Source organism: Neopelma chrysocephalum, unplaced genomic scaffold (assembly GCF_003984885.1).
Source record: "Neopelma chrysocephalum unplaced genomic scaffold, ASM398488v2 Primary Assembly neopelma1_299, whole genome shotgun sequence".
NCBI classification, from domain to species: Eukaryota; Metazoa; Chordata; class Aves; order Passeriformes; family Pipridae; genus Neopelma; species Neopelma chrysocephalum.
This window is the reverse complement of record NW_020897961.1, coordinates 2157325-2178852: the sequence shown is the minus strand read 5'-3', so window position 1 is coordinate 2178852 and position 21528 is coordinate 2157325. Positions and strand designations below refer to the sequence as shown.

The 21528-nt window shown below is 48.6% G+C and overlaps 1 protein-coding gene across 5 annotated transcripts in view; it reads left to right on the top strand.

The window, feature by feature from the left end:
• The window catches only part of LOC113978185 (S-adenosyl-L-methionine-dependent tRNA 4-demethylwyosine synthase-like), a 100770-nt gene that overhangs the window by 10590 nt on the left and 68652 nt on the right, over positions 1 to 21528 (top strand). For all 5 annotated transcript variants that reach the window (XR_003537506.1, XM_027704919.1, XM_027704920.1 and 2 more), the window contains exon 8: positions 10696 to 10813. Coding sequence is in view for 4 of the 5 variants with exons in the window: in XM_027704919.1 (XP_027560720.1) it covers positions 10696 to 10813 (118 nt within the window). In the remaining variant the exon portion in view is untranslated. The remainder of the gene's footprint in view (positions 1 to 10695; positions 10814 to 21528) is intronic.

The following is a 21528-nucleotide window of genomic DNA, read 5'->3' as shown; positions in this document are numbered from 1 at the left end:
TGTCTGAGCACAGACACTGCCCTCAAGTTGAGCTGTAGTTTGTCTGAGCACAGACACTCCCCTCAAGTTGAGCTGTGGTTTGTGTCTGAGCTCACACACTCCCCTCAAGCTGAGCTGCAGTTTCTGACCTTTTGAGCCTTTTCCTTGGAGGAGATGGCAAAGACGTTCTGCAGTGCCAGGTGAATGCTGCCCTCTTGCAAGTGGTTAAATCCTGAGGGTGCAAGTGTAGGTGTGGAATTGAAAGTTCACTCTCAGCGTGCCTGGGAGTGTCCTGGCCCTTTGGGATATGAGCTGTTGTCAGCTGATGGACAGGAGGCCCTAAAACTTGGATCAGCTTTTGTCACTGATGTGCTGCTGTGGGCATGTCCTTATTTATTTTTTTATATTAAATTTAAGACCTTAAAAGCTGTAGTTCTCATTACTGGCCCCTTTATTCCTGTTCTGCATGGCACATCTGCCCAGCTGCAATCCACATTTCTGGTTTCATGCTCCTGCAACCAGAGCAGGGAATGGAGAAAGGGCCCTCTTGGTGATGTGTCAGCATTCCATGAGGGAGCCTGAGCTGATGGCCCTGCCTGGGAGGAAGGATGGCTCTGTCTTGGTGCTGGCTCTGCTGGGGAATGTGCACATGGACAGGTTTGTGCAAACCTTTGAGCTGTGAGAGGACCCTGTAGGTGCAGTTGTTTACTGTGATAAAAATGAATGCTGAGGACTGGATATGAGAGAGCAGATGATCTGCATTTATGAGAGTAATTCATCACAACCAGGCTCTCTTGCTGCCAGGCAGGAAGCTGTAGTTGTTCAAATCCATCTCAGTTGAACTCCCATCCTCTCTTTGGAGGCTCTGAGTTTGTGCAGTGAGAAGTTTCCTGTGTCAGGTGAGTTGTGCTCTCCCTTTAGCCATCTTTCCTCTCATGGAATTCTGAACAGTATAAAATTAATCTGACACTTTATTTTATGCTGAGGTAACTTGTTGTCCTGCAGTAAATCCTTACCCACACAGGGAGTTGCTCTGGGGGTTTGTACCTGAGCTGTTCACATACAAGTTTGAGAGAAACTTGTGTATCTTCAGGGTCATATCACAGGCAGTTCTTCATCCTCAGAGTTACTTGGATTTGGAGTGGGCAGAAGGGTTTCCAGCACAGGGTTTGTGGGTGTCAGTGTTGTGTGGTCACCTCTCTGCACGTGGGGGATGGAACAGCAGGTCCTGCCTTGTGCAATGTAGACAATTTGAAACGTTTTAAGGCCCAGCTTTGATCTCTTCTGTGTTACCTCTTGTGTGATTCACTAGCACAGATGGTCATAATTCCTTGTTGTCCTGCCTTTTCTGGGCTGGCAGTGAGGCTGTGGAGGTGAGTGTATCTAATAAATGTCCACTCACATCTCTGCAGGTCATCTTAATTTAATTTTGCATCCATCTCTTGTTACCAGACTTGATGGAAATCAAGGCTGAGTTTTCTTTTACAGCTTTTTTTTTCCCCCACGTGCTGCAGGCTCATTGCATTTTGTAAAGTACTGTCAGAGGGCTTGGAGCAGGCCCTGCATCCTTGCAGTCACTTGGATCAGGCTGGTGGATTCAGGAGTTCAGGGGAACACCAAAACCTCTCTTCCTGCTTGAGTTGTAGCTATTCCATACTCTCCCTTAGAGAAGAGATGGAGTTTTAAAGAGCTGCTGAGGGTAAAGTTCCACAGCTTGGGGTGATGGTGCCTCCTGCACATGGAATCTGAGCACAGAAATTGCCCCAAGGTCAGGTAGTATTGGTAATACATTCAAATATATTAAATGCCAGCTGATACAACAGTAAATCCCACCCTTAGTGCACCAAATCCTATCATATGTGCTGATGGTTCTTGGTGGATTTAAGAACTAGGTAGACTTTTGAGTTTTACAGTTGGGCCACACTTTCCCTGTCCTCCAAAGTTGCTGCCCTGGATGTATTTATCAGATGAAAGTGAACTCTAATGGGTGTGTTTGTGGCCTGTAAGATGTTATTAATCACAGGGACACCAGTTCTTGCTGCAGATTATCTCCCCCAGCTGGGAGATTGATCTGTCTCTCTAGTTATCACAATCAAGACTCATTCCCAGGGAATGGAATGACTTTATTAACCTTCACATTTATAAACTTCAGGCGTGAGTAACAGCAATAATAATACCCTAATTCCTTCTTTGTGATGGGCTGGGAAGTAATCAAATGGGCATGTTTTGTTGACACAATTTTGAGATTAATGCTGGTTTGTTCTGAAACAAAAAGGTTAATGATGCTGACAGTCTCATTTGCAGTATAGATAGAGAGGGGGGTGTACTTAGGAGTTTTTAGGAGCCAAAATCTCCCCCCAGCGTGTGTTCAAGGAGTTTCTATGTCCATTTGCCCCAGGAGAGCTTTCCTGATCCCCTTTGGCACTGTTCCCTAAAAAGTCAGCCATGTCCCACCACTGTGACTGTAAATCCCACCTCTTCCAATGCTCCCTAAGAGCCCTTGGAGTGGGTGGCAGCTGTGGAAGACCAAATGTGGGGTGAAGGAACTCCTGCTGAAGCTGCCTGGGGTGTGGTTGGAAGGGGGCAGTGGGCATTAAGGGATTTAAGGCACAAGGTTTACAGACCAACTTGGTGCTGCAGGTAGAAACTTTTTAGAGTGTGAAAGAGTCATTAGCCACATTTTAACCAAATGGAACAGAGTTTGGGTGCTTCGCTGTCAGTTCAAATGGATGTGCACATTTAGAGCCTCTCCAAAAACTTTCAATGGGTGGAAGATTCCTTTATGAAAAGTGAGCCCTTCTCTGCAGCAGCTCAGTCTCTGGATTTTGACCTGTGCTACTCTGGCTCAGAATTCAGTTTACATTTTAAAATAAGCTTTAAAAAAACCAGAATTTAACTTCTTAGGGACCACTTCCAGCATGAAATCTGGATATGTCCCAGGGACACTTCACCTTCCTCTGTTCAAATCTTTATTCTCTGGCTATTGGAAAGATTTGTAATTCCTAAACAACATTACAAGGGATCTTGAGGTTTGCTTTTTCTGAGTAAGGCTTGTGAGTGCCCAAGGGGAAAAAAAAGAAGGGAAAAAAGCCCTAAAAATAACTTTAAAGGTAACCTCTGGCTGGATGTTCTGACTGTGGTGTGATAGTGGCTTTCTTTGTAAGGGGATTTGAGATCTCTGAATGAAAACTGCTTGCCCTGAGGGTAGATACCATATCCTGTGTTGTTCTTTAGTGGGTTGTAAATTAATCAGTAATTGGTTGGTGAAGCAGAACTGAGAGATATAAAAAATGCTGGCAGACTGAAGTGCCCCTTGAGTGTTTGGCTTCCTCTTTATTTGCAGCCTTTTCTTGAGCACATCCATTGTTGGAGGTGACCAGCACTGGCCCTGCAGCCCCCCCACCCCTTTGCTCAGCATTTCCCACCACCTTGGTGCTCCATTTCTCAGGTGTCTTTTTTTTTCCTGTGTGTTTTTTAAGGTTCTTGCCAGTCCAGTGACACAGTTGAGCAGAATTGCACAGCTCCATGCAGCAGAGCCCCTCTGCTCTGGAGCCAGGCTGGGGGAGCTGGGGAGGTTCACCTGGAGAAGAGAAGGCTCCAGGGAAACCTGTGATCTCCTTCCAGGGCCTAAAGGGGCTCCAGGAGAGCTGGAGAGGGACTGGGGACAAGGGCTGGAGGGACAGGACAAGGGGGAATGGCTTCCCACTGGTTTAGATGGGATATTGGGAAGGAATTCCTGGCTGTGAGGGTGGGGAGACCCTGGCACAGGTTGCCCAGAGAAGCTGTGGCTGCCCCATCCCTGGAAGTGTCCAGGGCCAGGTTGGAGCAACCTGGGCTAGTGGAAGGGATTGGAATGAGATGACTTTCAAGGTCCCTTCCAACCCCAAAAAAGGTACCTGAACTCCATGTAAAGGCTGAGAAACTTGGGGCTGTTCAGCCTGAAGGAGAGAAGGTTGTGTGGTGACCTCAGAGCACCTTCCAGGATCTAAAGGGGCTCCAAGGCAACCAGGAAGGGACTCTCCATCAGGAACTGCAGTGACAGGACAAGGGGAATGGGTTCAAACTCAAAGAGGGGAAATTTAGGTTGGATATTGGGAAGAAATTGTTCCCTGTGAGAATGGTGGGGCCCTGGCACAGGTTGCCCAGAGAAGCTGTGGCTGCCCCTGGATCCCTGGGAGTGTCCAAGGCCAGGTTGGAGCAACCTGGGCCAGTGGAAGGTGTCCCTGCCCATGGCAGAGGGTGGAACAAGATGAGCTTTAAGTTCCCTTCCAGCCCAAACCGTTCCATAATTCCATGGTGTTTTGACCACTTGAAAACTTTGTGAAAACTTTTCACTTGAAGTGAAAAGCTCTTTTAGTCCTAAACTGTCAGGAAAAGAAATGATGGAGTAGAGGAGTCTTTTACAGAGCCATTTTAAGGAAAATCTCCAAAATATGGTAAGAGTGTGTGCTGCCTGCTTTGAGTGTGAGAGAGCAGAAGAGACTGGAATGGAAAATCTTACTGGTTTTAAGTTGGGCAGTTTGGGACTCTTGTTAAATCCTGTTACCTGGGTCTTAGTTCTGATTTTTATAGCAGAGAAGAAAGGAATAAAATAAAAATATATGGCTCAGTTTTCAAGTCTAAGAAGTCACTTTTGGGTGGACACAGACACATTTTTAGTTTTGACTCTTTGGGTTCCTTTGAAAATCAATCTTCTTTATGGTGTGTCCGAGGAAGTTTCCCAAATCAAACAGACACTGACAGGCTCTGGGAGCTGAGTGTGAAATGGAGCTGTGGTTTAATGACACCTTGTAAAACCTGCCCTGCAGCAGAGCCATCTGAAACCCCCCTGTAACCCTGCAGAGGGATTTTAAAGTTGTGAGCTGCGAGGGGGTTTTTTTTGCCCTTGAGGATTTTGACTGATGTTAAACCTGCAATGTTGGACATTGTGGGATTATTTATCCCTCTGCTTTTCGTGGAAGATGCACAGTGTTTCTTCAGACTGATTCACTTGGATGGCAGCATAAGCTTCTGTCACTGCTTGTCTGCATGAGTTTGGGATTTAAAATGCTGCTGGATATGTCCAAAAATCTCAGCACTGACTTCTCAAACGAAGAGAAAATGGAAGATTCCCTCTATGGGGACAGAGCTGCAGGTCTGTTCAAACATTCTCTCTTTGGGTGGCAGCTGGGATCTGCTGCCTCAGAGGGACCTTCTGGTGCCCTACAGAAGAGGTACCTACAGAAGGGGTCCCCTACAGAATGGGTGCCCTATAGAAGGGGTACCTACAGAAGAAGGGTAGCAGGAGGTAAGGAAACCTGTTACCCTGCCCTACGTAGGGAGTGAGATGTGGATGGAGCTTCCTTCCACTTCCTCATTGAATATTCCCAATGGTTTCTACTCCAACAGGGAGAAATCTTGCTTCTGGGGTTGTTTCTTTTTCTAATTTTCTTGGTATCAGTCAGAACTTCTCAAGGACTTTTCCCACTTTGAAGGGACCCTACAAGTAAGATGGGGAGAGACTATTTCCAAGGGCCTAGAGTGGCAGGACAAGGGGGAATGGCTTCCCACTGACAGAGGGCAGGGTTAGATGGGACATTGGGAATGAATTGTTCCCTATGAGGGTGGGGAGGCCCTGGCACAAGGTGCCCAGAGAAGCTGTGACTGCCTCATCCCTGGAAGTGTCCAAGTCCAGGTTGGACGGAGCTTGGAGCAACCTGGTCTAGTGGAAGGTGTCCCTGCCCATGGCAGGGGGTAGAACTGGATGGTCTTTACAGTCCCTTTCAACCCAAACCATTCTGGGATGATTCTATGGTTTAAGGGCCACTTCTTGACAGCACAGGCCGTGATTTTTACTTCTGGCCAAACCACCTTGTGTTTCAGTCCTGGCAAGGTGATGGATTGCCCAGTTCCATCTCTCAGCTCTTTGCTTTGGTTCAGGCTCTTGTGCTTCACTGGGCAGCAGTGGTGGTGTGGGGACGTAGCCTGGGATTATGTTGACTCTGGCAGCTCTTTTTAATAAGATTTTCTTGCTGTTGGGCTGTTTGCTGGTTCACAGCTCACTCAGGCCAAGTTTCCAGCATTCATCTTTGTGTTCCCCGTGAAGGCTCCAAGCCCTTTCTGCTGTGAGTGACAGCAGAGAGAGCGGGGTGGCTGTGGGACTGACAGGGTGTTTATCCACGGGCTGAGCGAGCTGCAGCTCTGTCTGTGCCTGTGACAGCGGGGCTGTGACAGCCAGAGCTCTGAACCTGGAGCAGGACAGTCCACAGAGCACCTCTGCTCCTCTCAGAGAATCACAGCATGTGCTGAGCTGGGAGGGACCCCCAAGGATCACGGAGTCCAACCCTCAGCCCTGCACAGGCCCAGCCCCAAGAGTCACCCCCTGTGCCCCAGAGGATCAGCCAAACCCTCCCTGAGCTCTGGCAGCCTTGGGGCTGTGCCCACTGCCCTGGGGAGCCTGGGCAGTGCCCAACCAGCCTCTGGGGGAAGAACCTTTGGCTGAGATCCAACCTGAGCCTGCCCTGACACAGCTCCAGCCATTCCCTGGGTGCTGTTCCTGGTCCCCCCAGAGCAGAGCTCAGTCCCTGTCCCTCCTCTTCCCCTCCCCAGGAAGTTGGAACAGCAGTGAGGTCTCCTTGTGTTCCAGAGTATCCCTGTGGAAGCCTGCTCCTTGGCCCTTCTTTTCCATGTGTTTTAGCCTTACAGGAAGGTTGTTTTGTAAGGAAACAAGTGCCATTCCTGTGGGCAGCCTGATGTCTCATCAACTTCCCAAATCCCCACGTGGCTCTTGCCATCCCTGACAGATGAGCCCGAGGGAAGGGAAAAGCTGTCAGCATTCCTGGCTGTCCTCCTGCCCCTGGAGCTTTGCTTGCTGTGAACTTTAACTCTTCAGTCATGTAATTCATGAACTTTAGTACTTCATTTAACAGCTCCCCAGGGAAACTTTTGCTAATCCTTCCTGCTGCCAGGCAGCCTTTTCCTGAGAGCCCTGCCAGTGTTTTCCCTCAGCTCTGGTTCTGTTAGTCCTGGCTCCAGCCCCTGATGTATCACTGTTTTCCTAATGCTTGTGCCTTTCATTTGTTAAGAGATCCTGGAGCCTTTAGATGGATGAGGCTGTAAATCATGGCAAGGCCAAGGGTTCCCTCTTGTCTGACCACTGGGAGGTTAAGCAGGAAAGAAATTTAGTCAAAATTGGGGTATTCTGGGTGTCATTTTTCTTCTCAGAGTAAAAGCTTCTGGGGGAACTTTGTTTTTTCAGCCATGGCATATCAACAAATAGAGCCATGGGGCTGAGAGTGCTAAATTAAATTAATTTAGGGAATCATAGAATGTGTTTGGGTTGGAAGGGACCATCTTGTTCCACCCCCTGCCACGGGCAGGGACACCTTCCACTAGACCAGGTTGCTCCAAGCCCCGTCCAACCTGGCCTTGGACACTTCCAGGGATCCAGGGGCAGCCACAGCTTCTCTGGGCAACCTGTGCCAGGGCCTCCCCACCCTCACAGGGAACAATTTCTTCCCAATATCCAACCTAAATTTCCCCTCTTTGAGTTTGAACCCGTTCTCCTTGTCCTGTCACTGCAGTTCCTGATGCAGAGTCCCTTCCTGGCTGCCTTGGAGCCCCTTTAGATCCTGGAAGGTGCTGTGAGGTCTCCACACAACCTTCCCTCCCCCAGGCTGAACAGCCCCAACTTTCTCAGCCTTTACATGGAGTTTAGGTACCTTTTTTTATTTTTCTCCCCTCTGCAATATTAGTTTGCAGTATATTTGGTGCAACAAAATAGAAAGCAGGGAGATACTGGGCACTTGGACATCCTGGAGAGAGCTCTTCAAAGAGGAGAAGTGGCAGCAGCACGTCCTGTTGGTCACACTTGGATGCAGCTGGGGCTGAGTTTGGGAAGCAAATCTGTAGGAAACCCTTTGAAACACTTGGAAGGTGGTTTATCCAAGTGGCAGCAGCACCTCTGCCTTGACAGGGGGTGCTGAGCCTCTTTTTGGGACTGTGCCCTTTGTCGGATGCTCTGGACCCCTCAGAACTGGGTGCTCTGTGCCCACAGGAGCTGTGCTGCTCTGCCTGGATGGCAGGAAAAGGGAAGAGATTCCTCCTTTCCTTCACCTCTATCTGAGGTTCAGCTGCTTTTATTCAAATCAAACCCAACCAACCCTCCAGCAGATTGCAGTGGAGCTCTGCTGAGTCCTGATTCTAGGGAATCCAGGTGTATCCATAGGTTTCTCATCTGTAGGTTCTCTTCTTTGGGACTACACACCAGGGGATGACTCTTCATTTTTCTGGCAGTGAAAAAAGGGCCTGAAAAGCTGGCTCTTGTCACTGCTTGTTTGATTTGTTATGGAAAGGCAGGAATTTGCCTTGGATTTACTACAGGGCTTTCTGCTAAATCACCACAACTGGAGAAGTTTGCTCTGTGCAAAGTTAACTTTTGTTCTCTCTGCTCCAACCCTAAATAACAGATATGAAAGGTTTATTAAGCAAATAAATACAAATCCCTGGGCTGGGAATTCCCATTTCCCACACAAGGAGTATCTGAAGCCCATCACTTGCCAAAGGGAACGAGTCAGGGATTGCAGCTCAGGGAAAAACACAGGATTGTTTTGTTTGCAGGCTTTGACATCAGGGTGTGGGGAGGGAAAATTATGATCATCTCTGGGAGGGGAAAAATGATTATTGAACTGTATTTCTGCCCTGCCAGAATGGGATTTTAGGTGCCTTTTTCAGGCCCTGCAGTGACAGGGAGGTAGAAATGCAAATGCTTTAAATGCAGAAAGACTCCTTCCATATCTGGAGAGTGGCTTGGGTGGGATGTCTCATTTGGAATTAAATCAATTTGCTGCATTTTAAATGTTATGATGTGGTCCCTAATGTAGGGTTAGTTCTTCTGGGAGAATTGGCCTGGCATGAGATTACAGGGCACATGCCCATGTTTGAATCCTACTGAGCATTTTGAGTGGCTCCCAAATCTCAGAATCATGGAATGGTTGAGGTTGGAAGGGACCTTAAAGCTCATCCAGTCCCACCCCCTGCCATGGGCAGGGACACCTTCCACTAGCCCAGGGTGCTCAGACTAAGGCAGAACCTTTCCTTGGGCCTAGTTCAGGCTTAAATGATGACTTGTGGCAGGAGAAACTCTTTATTTTAACACTTAATAGATAAAATCTTCATCTTCCATCTCCTTCCCTCCTTATGCATGAAGCTTTCCCAGCAGTATTAATATTTTATTGTTGAAGAGTCTTGCTGATAAATGAAGATCAAGGCTCAAGAAATGAGCTTGTAAACCCACCAAATGACAGGTAATTATTAGATGTAGCCTTTGGAGGGGAGTTTGGATGTGTTATAGAACCCAAGGAATTCCCTCCTGGAAGCTCAGCAAACTGAGTGTGAGGAAGCAGAAGATGGACACAGCTTTCTCCTTCAGGAAGGACCATGTTGTGGTTGTTGGAAAAGATCTTCCTGCACAACATCCCTGAGCCTGCAAGCCCAGTTTTAACCCAAATGAGTAAGGAAGGCAATAATCTCTGTCCCTAAATATTTTACTCTCCTGCTTCCTTCTCCAGTGCTTATCAGGAACTGTTTTGTCCTTTAACCTCCGAGTCTGTGGTGGGGGGGGATTATTACTACTTCTGATTTTTTTTTTTGGAGGCACCTTTTATTTTCTCAGGTACAAAATAAGCCTGTTTACATCCAGGAGCAGCCAAATTCCTTTCCCTGCTTGGGAAGAACAGTCTGGCAAGTCAGGAGCACTGGTTTCCTTAGTGATGCTGACAGTTGGTGGGCAGACTCAAAAACTGGAAGCATTTCTATGAACTTCTTGATGCCTTTGGCACAAAAGAGCCTTGGCTGTGAAATACCCTCAGTTTTGTGCAGACAAAATGTCCTCTGCTTGGTTTTGTTTGTTGTTTATCCATAACTCTGGTAATAAAAGCCATAAAGAGCTGACAGATTACAAGTTGCATGAAATATCCAAGTCATTATTTACACTTTGATGCTTCTTTGTGCAGACATGAGACAATAAATACCCAGAAAGTCTCAGAAGTGACACTCAGTGGGGGATTCACCACTTTTTACGTGCCAGTGTTTGCTTCTCCTGCTTGGAACCGTATCCTAATACCTGATATTCCTTGCCTTTGGTTTTTAGTAAGCTCCAAGGGCTCAGCTGGAAGCCAGACTCCCATGGGATGCTGCTGGAGTTGGCTGTGGGGCAGGGAACAGCCTTTCCTTGCAGGATCTTTGCTGGTGGCTGAATTTTGGTGGTGCCTGTGGGTGCTGCCTCAGGGGGCTTGTGGAGAGCACAAATTCTGCTCTGTGAACTCCTGGGCTGTCACTGGAGTGGTGTGGGTTCCTCTCCCAAATATGTGTCCCTCCAGACATGCTGGTTTGTGGAGATAAGGGGTGGTTGTGCAGCCATGGAACACTGGGGCTTAAATCCTGGAGTCCCTCTCGCTCTTGGATGGGATTTAACACCCTGTTTGTTAAAACATCCTTGAGAATGTCATTGCTGTGTTAGTAGAAAAAACTCCAGTGTGTTGTGGGGTTTTCCTTTCAGATTTACTGTCCTAAATTACCAAAGGGCCAGAGTCTGGAGGGAAAAGGGATAAAATGCAGGATTACACCAAAGCAGGAATTGCCGTGTGAGCACTCGCCACTGGTTTAACTGAACTGTGCCACAGTGTTTAAAGTGTGATGCTGGAATGTGAATGGTTGTAATTCACTGTCTTTGAACAGAGAGAACATGAGCTCCAGGAGGGAGATGTTGGAAGGAGAGAGAACCCTGGGAGGAAGGAGGAGGAGGAGAAGAGGGAGATGATAACGCCGGCCCTGAGGGACACGCTCACGAAACAAGGTGAGGCTGCACAGCCCCGGGGTGGGACAGGACTGGGGGGCTTGGGGTGGACTTTGACCAGAGCAGTGGAAGAGGGTGTTCTTTGTGTGACAGATGCTGCTCTGGACCCTCAGTCATGGCAGGACAAAGATCACAGAACACAGCATAGTTGGGGTTGTGAGGGACCTCTGGAGATCATCCAGTCCAACCCCCTGCCCAGGCAGGGTCACCTGGAGCAGGTGACACAGGAACACAGCCAGGTGGGTTTGGAATGTCTCCAGACAGGGAGACTCCACAGCCTCCCTGGGCAGCTGTTCCAGTGCTCTGCCACCTCCATGGGAAGAGGTTCTCCTTATGTTGAGGTGGAACTTGTGGTTTAGTTTATGGACATCACTCCTTGTCCTGTCACTGGGCACCACTGAGGAGAGTTTGGCACCATCCTCTTGGCTCCTGCCATGGAGATATTTGTATGGATTGATGAGATCCCTGCTCAGCCTTCTCTACTCTAGACAAGGCCCAGCTCCCTCAGTCTCTGCTCATCAGAGAGAGGCTCCAGACCCCACATCACCTCTGTGGCCTCCTGGCCCTGCTCCAGGAGCTCCCTGTCCCTGCTGTGCTGAGGAGCCCGAGCTGGGCCCAGCCCTGCAGATGTGCCTCCCCAGGGCTGGGCAGAGGGGCAGGATCCCTCCCTGACCTGCTCCAATGCTCTTCCCAATGCTCCCCAGGATCCCATTGTCCCTCCTGGCCCCAGGACACACTGCTGGCTCATGTCCAACTTGGAGTTCCCAGGGTTTAAAGTATCAGCTTGGGAGTGATGCTGATGGTCCCACGTGCCTCCCAGAGTGGAGAATATTTCTAGATCAGAGAATATTTCAAGATCAGCTTTGCACCTCTGTTTTCCCTTTAGTCCCCTGCTTTTATTTCAGTTTCAAACTCTGATTTTGTTACTGAAATGTATTTCCAGACTAGGAATAAGTTCAAACTAATTTTAAACTAACCATCCACCAGATGATTAGGTCAGATCTCCAATGAGCTCTGGAAAACAGTTGGAATGAATTTCATGACTTTTTTAAAGTAAAGGACAAGCATGAGAGGAGCCAGACTGAGCCCTGGAAAGGTGATGGAGCTTCCCCTTGCTGCTCAGGTGGAGACTGAAGGCAGTTCAGTCTAATTTCTTTTACCTCTTAGGAGAGAGTGTGCTCAGTTTTGTTGCTAAATCAATATTATGGAATCGTTAAGGTTGGAAAAGGTCTTTCAGATCATCAAGTCCAACCACCAACTCAGTGCCACCACCACGTTCACCACTAACCCACGTCCTCAAGTGCCACATCCACATGTTTTTAAACACTTCCAGGGCTGGTGACTCCACCACTGTCCTGGACATCTCTCCTGGTGCTTCTGAGCAGGCCCTTGTGGTCACTGAGAGCTGAGCTCTGAAGTTCTCCCCATGCCCTGTGGGATTGTTGCTTTGGGACACAGGACCCCGGGTGGGCTGTGGTACTGACCCCTGAGAGGGAGAGTGGGTGGTTTTTGGCACCCTGCCCTGCCTTTTTTGGGGTGCAGGGCTCTGTGCTGGCCCTGGGTGGTATTTGTAGGGTTGTAGGAGTGTTTGTCTCACCCAGTCACTGTTGGTTTGCTTTTGGGGCGTGGATGAAACTTTGCTTTTGTAAGAAGTGGCCATTTGGCAAATGGAAGGTCACCTTCCTCCCATCGATTTTTTGACACAAAGGAAGGCTCCCTAGGGAGTTTTAGTTTCCTTGTGGTGCTCCAGGGACAGGAATTCATTATCCTGATTAGTGGGTCCATATTTCTCCCTTCCTTTGGCATTCCGGGTAATGCCAGTATTGGATCAACCAGTATGAGCTGCTGTTTCAAATCTGCATTTTCAAAGGCCTAAAACTATTGTATCTGTCTCCTTGTAGTTCCAGCTGCCCCTCCCAGCCCTCCCCTCCTCTGCTGCTCACCCAATTCTTTAATGGTCACTCAGCAGTGAAGAAGAAAAGTTGTTTCTTTTTCGTGTCATGTAACATTTTTCCTGCCAATAACAAACCAAGAGAGGTTTTTGTGGCTATAAAAATAAACCAACTCCCTCCTTCCCTCAGCGTCATTCCCTCCACAGATAACAAGTGCAGTGGAGTCAAAAGAGAATCTGATTTATTGAGCAGCAGCTGGTTGCTTTGGGGATGGAATCACAGAGTGGTTTGGGTTGGAAGGGACCTTAAAGATGATCCAGTTCCACCCCCTGCCATGGGCAGGGACACCTTCCACTAGCCCAGGTTGCTCCAACCTGGCCTTGGACACTTCCAGGGCTGGGGCAGCCACAGCTTCTCTGGGCAACCTGTGCCAGGGCCTCCCCACCCTCCCAACCAGGAATTCCTTCCCAATATCCAATCTAACTCTGCCTTCTGAGTTTGAAGCCATTCCCCCTTGTCTTGGCACTACAAGCTCTTGTAAAAAGTCCTTTTCAGGATTATCCCTGAGGGCACAATTAGCCCGAAGAGAAGGAAAACAAGTATTAGTGGTTCAGAGAAAGCTGTTCTTTGACACTGCACTTGCATAACAGAGCTTGCCTTTGAGCAGCATCTCTTCAGGCTGTTGTAACCTCTTGATTCACCTTCAAACAAATTTCCCTTGCTGTAGATAAAGTGAATATTGCTTAAGCAGTGGTTTTATTTTAGCCCTGGCATTGAATCTGGGCTAAATTTAGCTGGGTTGGGTTGTGTTGTCGAGGTGTGTAAGCCCTTGTAGTTGCCTGCTTGCAGATACCTTGATAAAAGGTGCTCAGTAATAGTTGCTTTTTAAAGTCACAGCTTGTGCTGTGAGCCAGCCCTGATTCCATCCCATCAGTGCTCAGCCTTGCATAAAACACAGATACAGCCCAGGCTCTTTAGTGCCTCCAGGAAAAGTGGAGTGGGAGAGACGCTGGCAGTGTTTGTGTGTGAGATTTGCAGTGGTGCTCCTGATGCTTTAGTCATTCCATGTGTTTAGGTAGAGGGAAATAAATGAAATAAACTGAAAATAGAAGCAAACTCTTCATGGGAATGTTTCCTGTGGTTATTAGGAATTACAGCCCAATATTAACATTTGCTTTCTGTGGTTGCTTGTAGATTCTTGAAACGATCCCTGCTGGGATGGAAGTTTTTCTTTTTGTTTGACCTGGGTGCCAGGGGGATTTTGGACATGGTGAAGTGCTTCGGAGCCTTCCTAGAGCTGCTGACTTTTCAGGAAGTGCATCTTGATCCTTGTTTAGCTTTAGAGGGAGTCTCAAGCTGCTGTTTTAATAGGACAGATGACTGTAAAAAACAAACAGTGTGGGGTTGTTTTCTGTAAAAAAACCGAAAAACAAAACAAAAAAAAAAAAAACAAAAAACCCAAACCAAAACACTCCTCTATGTGTCAGGGGAAGGTTTAGGTGGGATCTCAGCCAAAGGTTCTTCCCCCAGAGGCTGGTTGGGCACTGCCCAGGCTCCCCAGGGCAGTGGGCACAGCCCCAAGGCTGCCAGAGCTCAGGGAGGGTTTGGCTGATCCTCTGGGGCACAGGGGGTGACTCTTGGGGCTGGGCCTGTGCAGGGCTGAGGGTTGGACTGGATGGTCCTTGGGGGTCCCTCCCAGCTCAGCACATCCCATGATTCAGTGTTACCCCTCTTGGGGTTGTTACCATCGTTAGTCACAGCCCCACCTTGATTTGCCAAATGTTTTATTGATGCTGATGGTCCCACTGGAAGCCAAACATGTTTTCCTGCTGAGCACAGGAGTGCAGCCTGGCAGCTGGGAGAGTTGTTCTTTCACTGCACTGACTTCCTGCAGGATTTGGAGCTCAACCCTGGTGTGGCACAGTGCCAGCCCCTTCCAGCAGCCCTGTCACCTCAGAGGTGTGTTTGGCAGAGCCGCAGGTCCTACCTGAGGTGCTTCTCTTAAATGTACAGGAGTGACACAGGAAAAACCAACTTAACGCCCTGAAGGGCTGAATGTTTGCTCAGGAGATTCCAAGGGCAGTGGCTTCAAACTGAAAAAGTAGTTTTAGATTAGATATTGGGAAGGAATTCTTGGCTGGGAGGGTGGGGAGGCCCTGGCACAGGTTGCCCAGAGAAGCTGTGGCTGCCCCATCTCTGGAAGTGTCCAAGGCCAGGTTGGATGGGGCTTGGAGCAACCTGGGCTAGTGGAAGGTGTCCCTGCCCATGGCAGGGGGTGGAACTGCATGGTCTTTAAGGTCCCTTCCAACACAAACCATTCTGGAATTCTCTGATTCCTTACTCTGTTCCTCCCATGTATTTCTGGATGTGGGGGTGGGTTACTGATGCCAAAGACTGACCCCCCTGACATTGGATAAATTATTCTGTTGTGTCTCTGATCCCACGGGAACAGTTTTGCTGCAGTCCTCTTGTATTGCTCTGTCTTTCCTGGTCTGCAATTTAGCCCCAGGGTGTCCAGGATACCTCTATTTTACTTGTATCCAAAGGCAAGGGGTGTATTAGGACACAGCTCATGTCCAAAATGGCCTGGGCAGCTTCAGCAGCCACTTTTTGTTGTGCTTTGACTTCGTAGTCGAGCTAAAAATGTACTTTAGTCTGTGTTTCTCGGTGTATTTGGGCAAGCAAGAGGCTGATTTCAGAAAAATACTGAAAGCTGGGCTTTTCAAGTGCTCTCCAACTTCGAGTTGAGGTTTTTAAAAGCATTTGGTGGCTTTTGCTGTCCCTTCCTGGGCTGAGCTTTCCGGTGCCTGCAGCTCCGAGCTCTCGTGACCAGCTCAGCTTGGCTCCCTGTGCTGAGCTTTTGGAGCGTCCAGACTTTGGGAATGAGATCCAAAGAGATTTTGCAGACTGTGTGCTCCAGTGTTTGGGATTTGGGAGGTTTTGGGTGCAGCTGTTGTACTCCAGGTGGCACCAGCAGCCCACAGCTGGGCCAGGGATTAGCGAGGCTGGTGCAGTCCCCAAAATGTGCCACAGAAATCAAATATTGGCCCTGGGGAGATGAAAAATCAGTTTGCTAAATAACACGTTACTCTTAGTGAGCAGAATAAATACAGTGACCAAAGCCAGGCATAGAGAAGATCAATTCCTCAGGAAATGTCTGTGTAAATAAAGAGTGAACACCAGTTAAAAGGGAAGAGTCCAGGCAGCAGAAGGTGCTGAAGTCCCACCATGTGGAAGCTGCCAGGACCTGACTGCAATACTAATTTACTGGCACTGATGTAGCAACTTCTCAGGAGCAGAGGAGATGGTGAATGCTCAGTTTTGAGGGCCTGACTCTCCCCTCATGTGGTGGAGGTGGCAGAATTACCCCACGTATAATAAAGGAAAATCAGTATAAATGCATTTATATTTGAAGTGCCATACACACAACCCCCCTTCTTGGGGGGTTTGTTTTAGATTTTGGAAGGGGTTTGGAGGGTGTTGGTCTTTGAAATTAAATCTAAGCTGGAGCAAAATACAGGATACATTCAGGCAAGGATAAGGTTTAATGTCCTTTCTTCAGAAGGTGACACTCTCCCCACACAAGGGACAGTGCAGGCACATGGGAAGGTGGAGAAGGGAATGTGCCCTGAGTGACTGAAAAGTGTCTCAGTAAAACACAACAAAATAAGATCCAGATTGTAGCAACCTGTAGTTCTTTCTCTTTTTGGATTTGTTCTGACCTCAGGAACAGACTTTTGCAGGCTGGCACCTTCCACCCTGAACTTCAGCCCGAGCTGGCACTGATGTGCAGTTCTTAAAAATGTCAAGTTCTTGCAGATTTATTGGGTTTGTTTTTTTTTTTTCCCTGTGAATAAAGAATCATAGAATCTTGGAATGGCTTGGGTTGGAAGGACATTAAAGATAATCTGCATCTGCCCCTCTTCCATGGGCAGGGACACCTTCCACTAGCCCAGGTTGCTCCAACCTGGCCTTGGACACTCCCAGGGATGGGGCAGCCACAGCTTCTCTGGGCAACCTGTGCCAGGGCCTCCCCACCCTCACAGGGAAGAATTCCTTCCCAATATCCCATCTAACCCTGCCCTCTGGCAGTGGGAAGCCAACTGAATCACCAGTTGGACTGGTTGATCTTTGAGGTCCCTTCCACCCCAAACTGTTCTGTGGTCCAGTTTTTGGGAGCAACAGTTCTCTCAGGATGGCAAACCCAGTGTAGAAGTGAGTGAAGCTACTTGGACTGAGGGATGAACATCCTTCCTCCATCTCTCCTCGGGTGAGAGGAGGTCCCAAGAACCTACAGTTTGGGGGAGGGCTGAGCTGCCACAGTGTTGCTGCCCGTGGACTCCCTTCTCCAAACTCTGGTGGAGGTCACCAGTGGGACACATTCCTGGCAAACAGTTTGTTCAGGGAACGCTCTGGCTTGTCACGATGTTCTTTGTCAAAGGGGCCAGATACAAAAGGCTTTTCTTCTGGTGTTGATACAGCTGAAAATATCATTGGTCTCTGAGGTTGCTCCTGTCAAAGCCATAATTTGACAAGAAATTCTACCTTTGAGTATTGGAGGATTTATATTCCCACTGCCCAGGCACTTCTGTGCTGCAGAGGAAAAGGTGCTCTTGGATTAAAACAGGCATCTGGGGAGAAGCAAAAAGCCAGTTTTGAGAGTTCTTGAGCTCTTTTATGATCAACTGTTGAGGCTGGAATTTATTCCAGCTCCTGGCATTCCCACCTTGAACTTTGCCAGTCTCGTTTGCTCTACACCATGTTGGGTTTGGGCTGCCTGGGAGGCAGCTTATTCCTTTCACTAATTCAGGAGACTTTTCCTAGATGTTAAAAACATTCCAGGTGTTCATTTTGTGTACAACAAGATGGATCTGAAGCAGCTGGAAGTCCAAACTTCCCATCCCTTTGGGAATGACAGTGGTTTTGCATTCAGGGTGCAGTCCTGCAGTCCCTTCTCGTGCCCTCTCTCCTGCTCTGAGCTCATGGAAGCGAGTCCTTCACAAATCACGAGCCTTCTGTACTTTTAAGAGCACTTTTGCAGACAAAGAGAGAATCTAAAGTAGGTCTTGATGGGCTTGGCAAGGATTTCTTGAAGGTTGAGGAGTTCTAGGAGTGAACCTGAAGGTTTCTCCTCTTGTGCTTGGGCAGTCTGAAAAATTCCACTGTCCAGAATGCCCTTATTTTTAAATTTGTATTAAATACTGATACAGTCTGAACAGGTTCTTCACCAATGGCATTTCTTGATGTTACTATAATTTATTATTATTATTATTATTATTAATTTTCTAGTAATGAATTCTAGTCTTTTGGGTGGTGGCTCAAGTGCAGCAGTTATGTTTCAACTTTGGAAATGATCCTTAAAAGTGGTGGTGATGGATCCTGCTGTGCCACCATCCTTCAGCTCTGGCCCTTTTCAACTGCACTCTTGCAAAACAGCAGGAAATTGGGAACTTTTTTTCCCTGTAAACATTCTCCTGGTGTGAAATTCCTCTCTCTGCACTGAGTTTCAGCTTTCGCAGATAATCATTGCTTCAGAGCAGAGGCTTTTATTTCAGGGGAGTGCTTGGTAGAACCACACTCATTTGTCAGCTCTGTATTGCTCTTCTCAGACCAACAGCCTTGTGAAAGCCATTAGAGTTTGTGAAGCACAATGTGACACCAGATTGGCTTTTCCAGGCTGGTGGTGACTGCACTCCTGGACAGGGATGGCTGGGTCCTTTCCTTATAGTTCTGGGGGATTTTTCAACCACTGATCTACTTGTATTCTTTCATAATTAAGTTAAATAAGACACTGAGGGGCTGGAGCGTGTCCAGGGAAGGGAATGGAGCTGGGGAAGGGGCTGGAGCAGCAGGAGCAGCTGAGGGAGCTGGGGGGGCTCAGCCTGGAGAAAAGGAGGCTCAGGGGGACCTTCTGGCTCTGCAACCCCCTGACAGGAGGGGGGAGCCGGGGGGGGTCTCTGCTCCCAGGGAACAAGGGGCAGGAGGAGAGGGAACGACCTCAAGCTGTGCCAGGGGAGGGTCAGGTTGGACATCAGGAGGAATTTCTCCATGGAAAGGGTGGTCAGGCACTGGAAGGGGCTGCCCAGGGAGGTGGGGGAGTCCCCACCCCTGGAGGTGTCCAAAGCAGGACTGGAGGTGGCACTCAGTGCTCTGGGCTGGGGGACCGGGTGGGGATGGAGCACAGGTTGGACTCAATGATCCTGGAGGGCTTTTCCAGCCTCAGTGATTCTGTCTGTGGGGTTTCTTCTGGACATTGTGCTCCTCAGCACAGTCAGCAGTCTCTGGGAGCTGTTCAGCAGGGCTGTCTCACAGCTCAGTTTTTCAGCCTGTGCAGAGATGGCCCTCCTGCTGAGAGGGACAGTTGTACTGGTAGAAATTCAGTTTATCTGTTCAGCTTCCAAAAATAACATAGTTGTTCATTTATTTACATAATTCATCCCCGTGCAGGACCTTAGAAAGGCTGGTTGTGTGTATGGCACTGGCAAACTGGCAAAGCACAGCCAGAACTCCTTGATATCCCAAAATGTGCCGTGGGTTTATAGACAGAGAGTCCTGGCTCAGGGCTGAGAGCTCAACTGGGTCCCTCCATGAGCTCTTTGACTTTCAGAGGAAGAACTTTAAAAACTATAATTTCCATGATGGAGTTGAAATGCTGCAATGTAGCTTCCAGGAGCTGCAGCCCAGTTTTGCCCCAGACACTGGAGCAATCCTGAGCTGTGACGTGACCATCTCTCCCCTTCAAAGTCCCTCTGTAGGCTGTTAAACTCTAGTTGGGCTGTCAGGGTGAGCAATCTCCAAATGTTTCTCAGCCTGGTGTTACTGCCTGATAACACTCATTTCATCCCAAAGCTTGTTTTAAAGCTTAATTCATGTCTATAAAAGTGACACTTAATTTCAGGGAAGTTTGGCAAGCTTCTGGGTCATCCCAAATTTATCATCTCCAGCAGGATCAGCTGATACACAGCCTTCAGATTAGATGCTCTTTGGGCCTTTAGACAGGAGTCGAGCTGATTACTGTGAGCCTGTTTATAATTGATGGAATCCTTTGAATATTAGGCTGGAGAAATAATAAATAGATTGGTTTGTTCAGCTTTAGCATCTGTGAGCAGTTCCATCAAGACAACACACTGGATTGTTTGGAAGGTGCTGTATCCAAATATTCACTTAGACTTATTGCTCCTGAGTAATATCCCTTAAGAGCAAAGCAGTGAATGTGTGACTGGGAAGTCCTGGCACCCACAGGTGCAGACTTGGGGCCGTCAGTGGGATTTGATTCCAGAGAATTCCATGGCAGAGCCAGGGTGAAGTTGTGGCAGAGCTGGTGGAGGAGTTGAGTTACCCTGAGCTTCCTGAAGGGAAAAAGGGAAACAGGGCTGGAGACCCTCCAAGCTGGGTTTGGAGGGCGTTTTTTTCACTTTTGGTTTGAAACTTTGCAGTGAGGAAGTGACTGTCCCCCTGTGCTGGCACTGCACAAACCCTGTGCCCAGTTCTGGGCCCCTCCACATCTTTCTTGTCCTGAGGGGCCCAAAACAGGGAAGGGAACGGAGCTGGGGAAGGGGCTGGAGCAGCAGGAGCAGCTGAGGGAGCTGGGGGGGCTCAACCTGGAGAAAAGGAGGCTCAGGGGGGACCTTCTGGCTCTGCAACCCCCTGACAGGAGGAGGGAGCCGGGGGGGGATCAGGCTCTGCTCCCAGGGAACAAGGAGCAGGAGGAGAGGGAACAGCCTCAAGCTGTGCCAGGGGAGGGTCAGGTTGGACATCAGGAGGAATTTCTCCATGGAAAGAGTTGTCCTTCCCTGGCCCACCTGCCCAGGGCAGTGGGGGAGTCCCCATCCCTGGAGGAGTTTAACAGAAACGTGGATGTGGCACTTGGGGACATGGGTTAGTGGTGACCTTGGCAGTGCTGGGGGGATGGTTGGACTCGATGATCTCGGAGGTCTTTCCAACCACAACAGTTCCACAGTTCTGTGACACTGCTTGGTTTTTGCTTCACCTTTTGTACTTCCCTTTAGCCCAGACTGTTTTGCTGCCTCCTTCCCAGCAGCACAACCAGTGCTTCAAGAAAGAGGCTGTAAAGTCTCTGCTCACCTGGAGCAGAGGTGTAAACAGTGCCCAACCTTGGCCACTGATATTTTATCTCATTCCCAAGTGTCAGAGCAGCACTCACTTCATGGCTTCAGCAGGGTGACCACACTCCTCCCCATTTCCCCAGTGGTGAAAGTTCTCAGTGGCTTTAGGGAGTTCTGCAAGTCCTCCTCCCTCCTGTCGCCACAGCTGGGCCTCCTGGCAGCAGCTAAGATGAGTAAACCCCTTCTCATCCCTGAAGCTGGCTGCAGTTTGTAGGACTCTGTTTTCGATGTTGAACATGGATGGTTTTCTCGGCCTTGAAAGGAAGCTGGGGCTGCTCCACATGGTGGAAGTTGATTTCAGTAACTGAAGAGAAAATGCTGGAGCTCTGGGCTCCAGTGCTTGGCATCTTGCTCAGTTTAGCTGCTTCCTCTCTCTTCCCTCAAACAGCTCAGCAGCAAATCTAGGAGAGCATGTCCTATTTCCAATTTAAGTTTCCTCCAAAGCCCATTTTAAAGCAGCCATATTACTTCTACTGACAAGTGATCTGTGAGGGAATAATCTCCCATGAATGCCGTTGCTGGATTTTGAAAAATGGCAAAAATAAGACTTGGGGCTGTGCTGGTTGACAGCAGAGTCTGGCTCAGGCAGCTGTATTAGAGGGAGGAGGAATGCAGCATTCCTTTGAGCTCTCATCCAGAAATCCTGTAAGAACAGGAATTTTAGCAGTGCAGGGAGGTCTCAGTTGAGATTAGACCT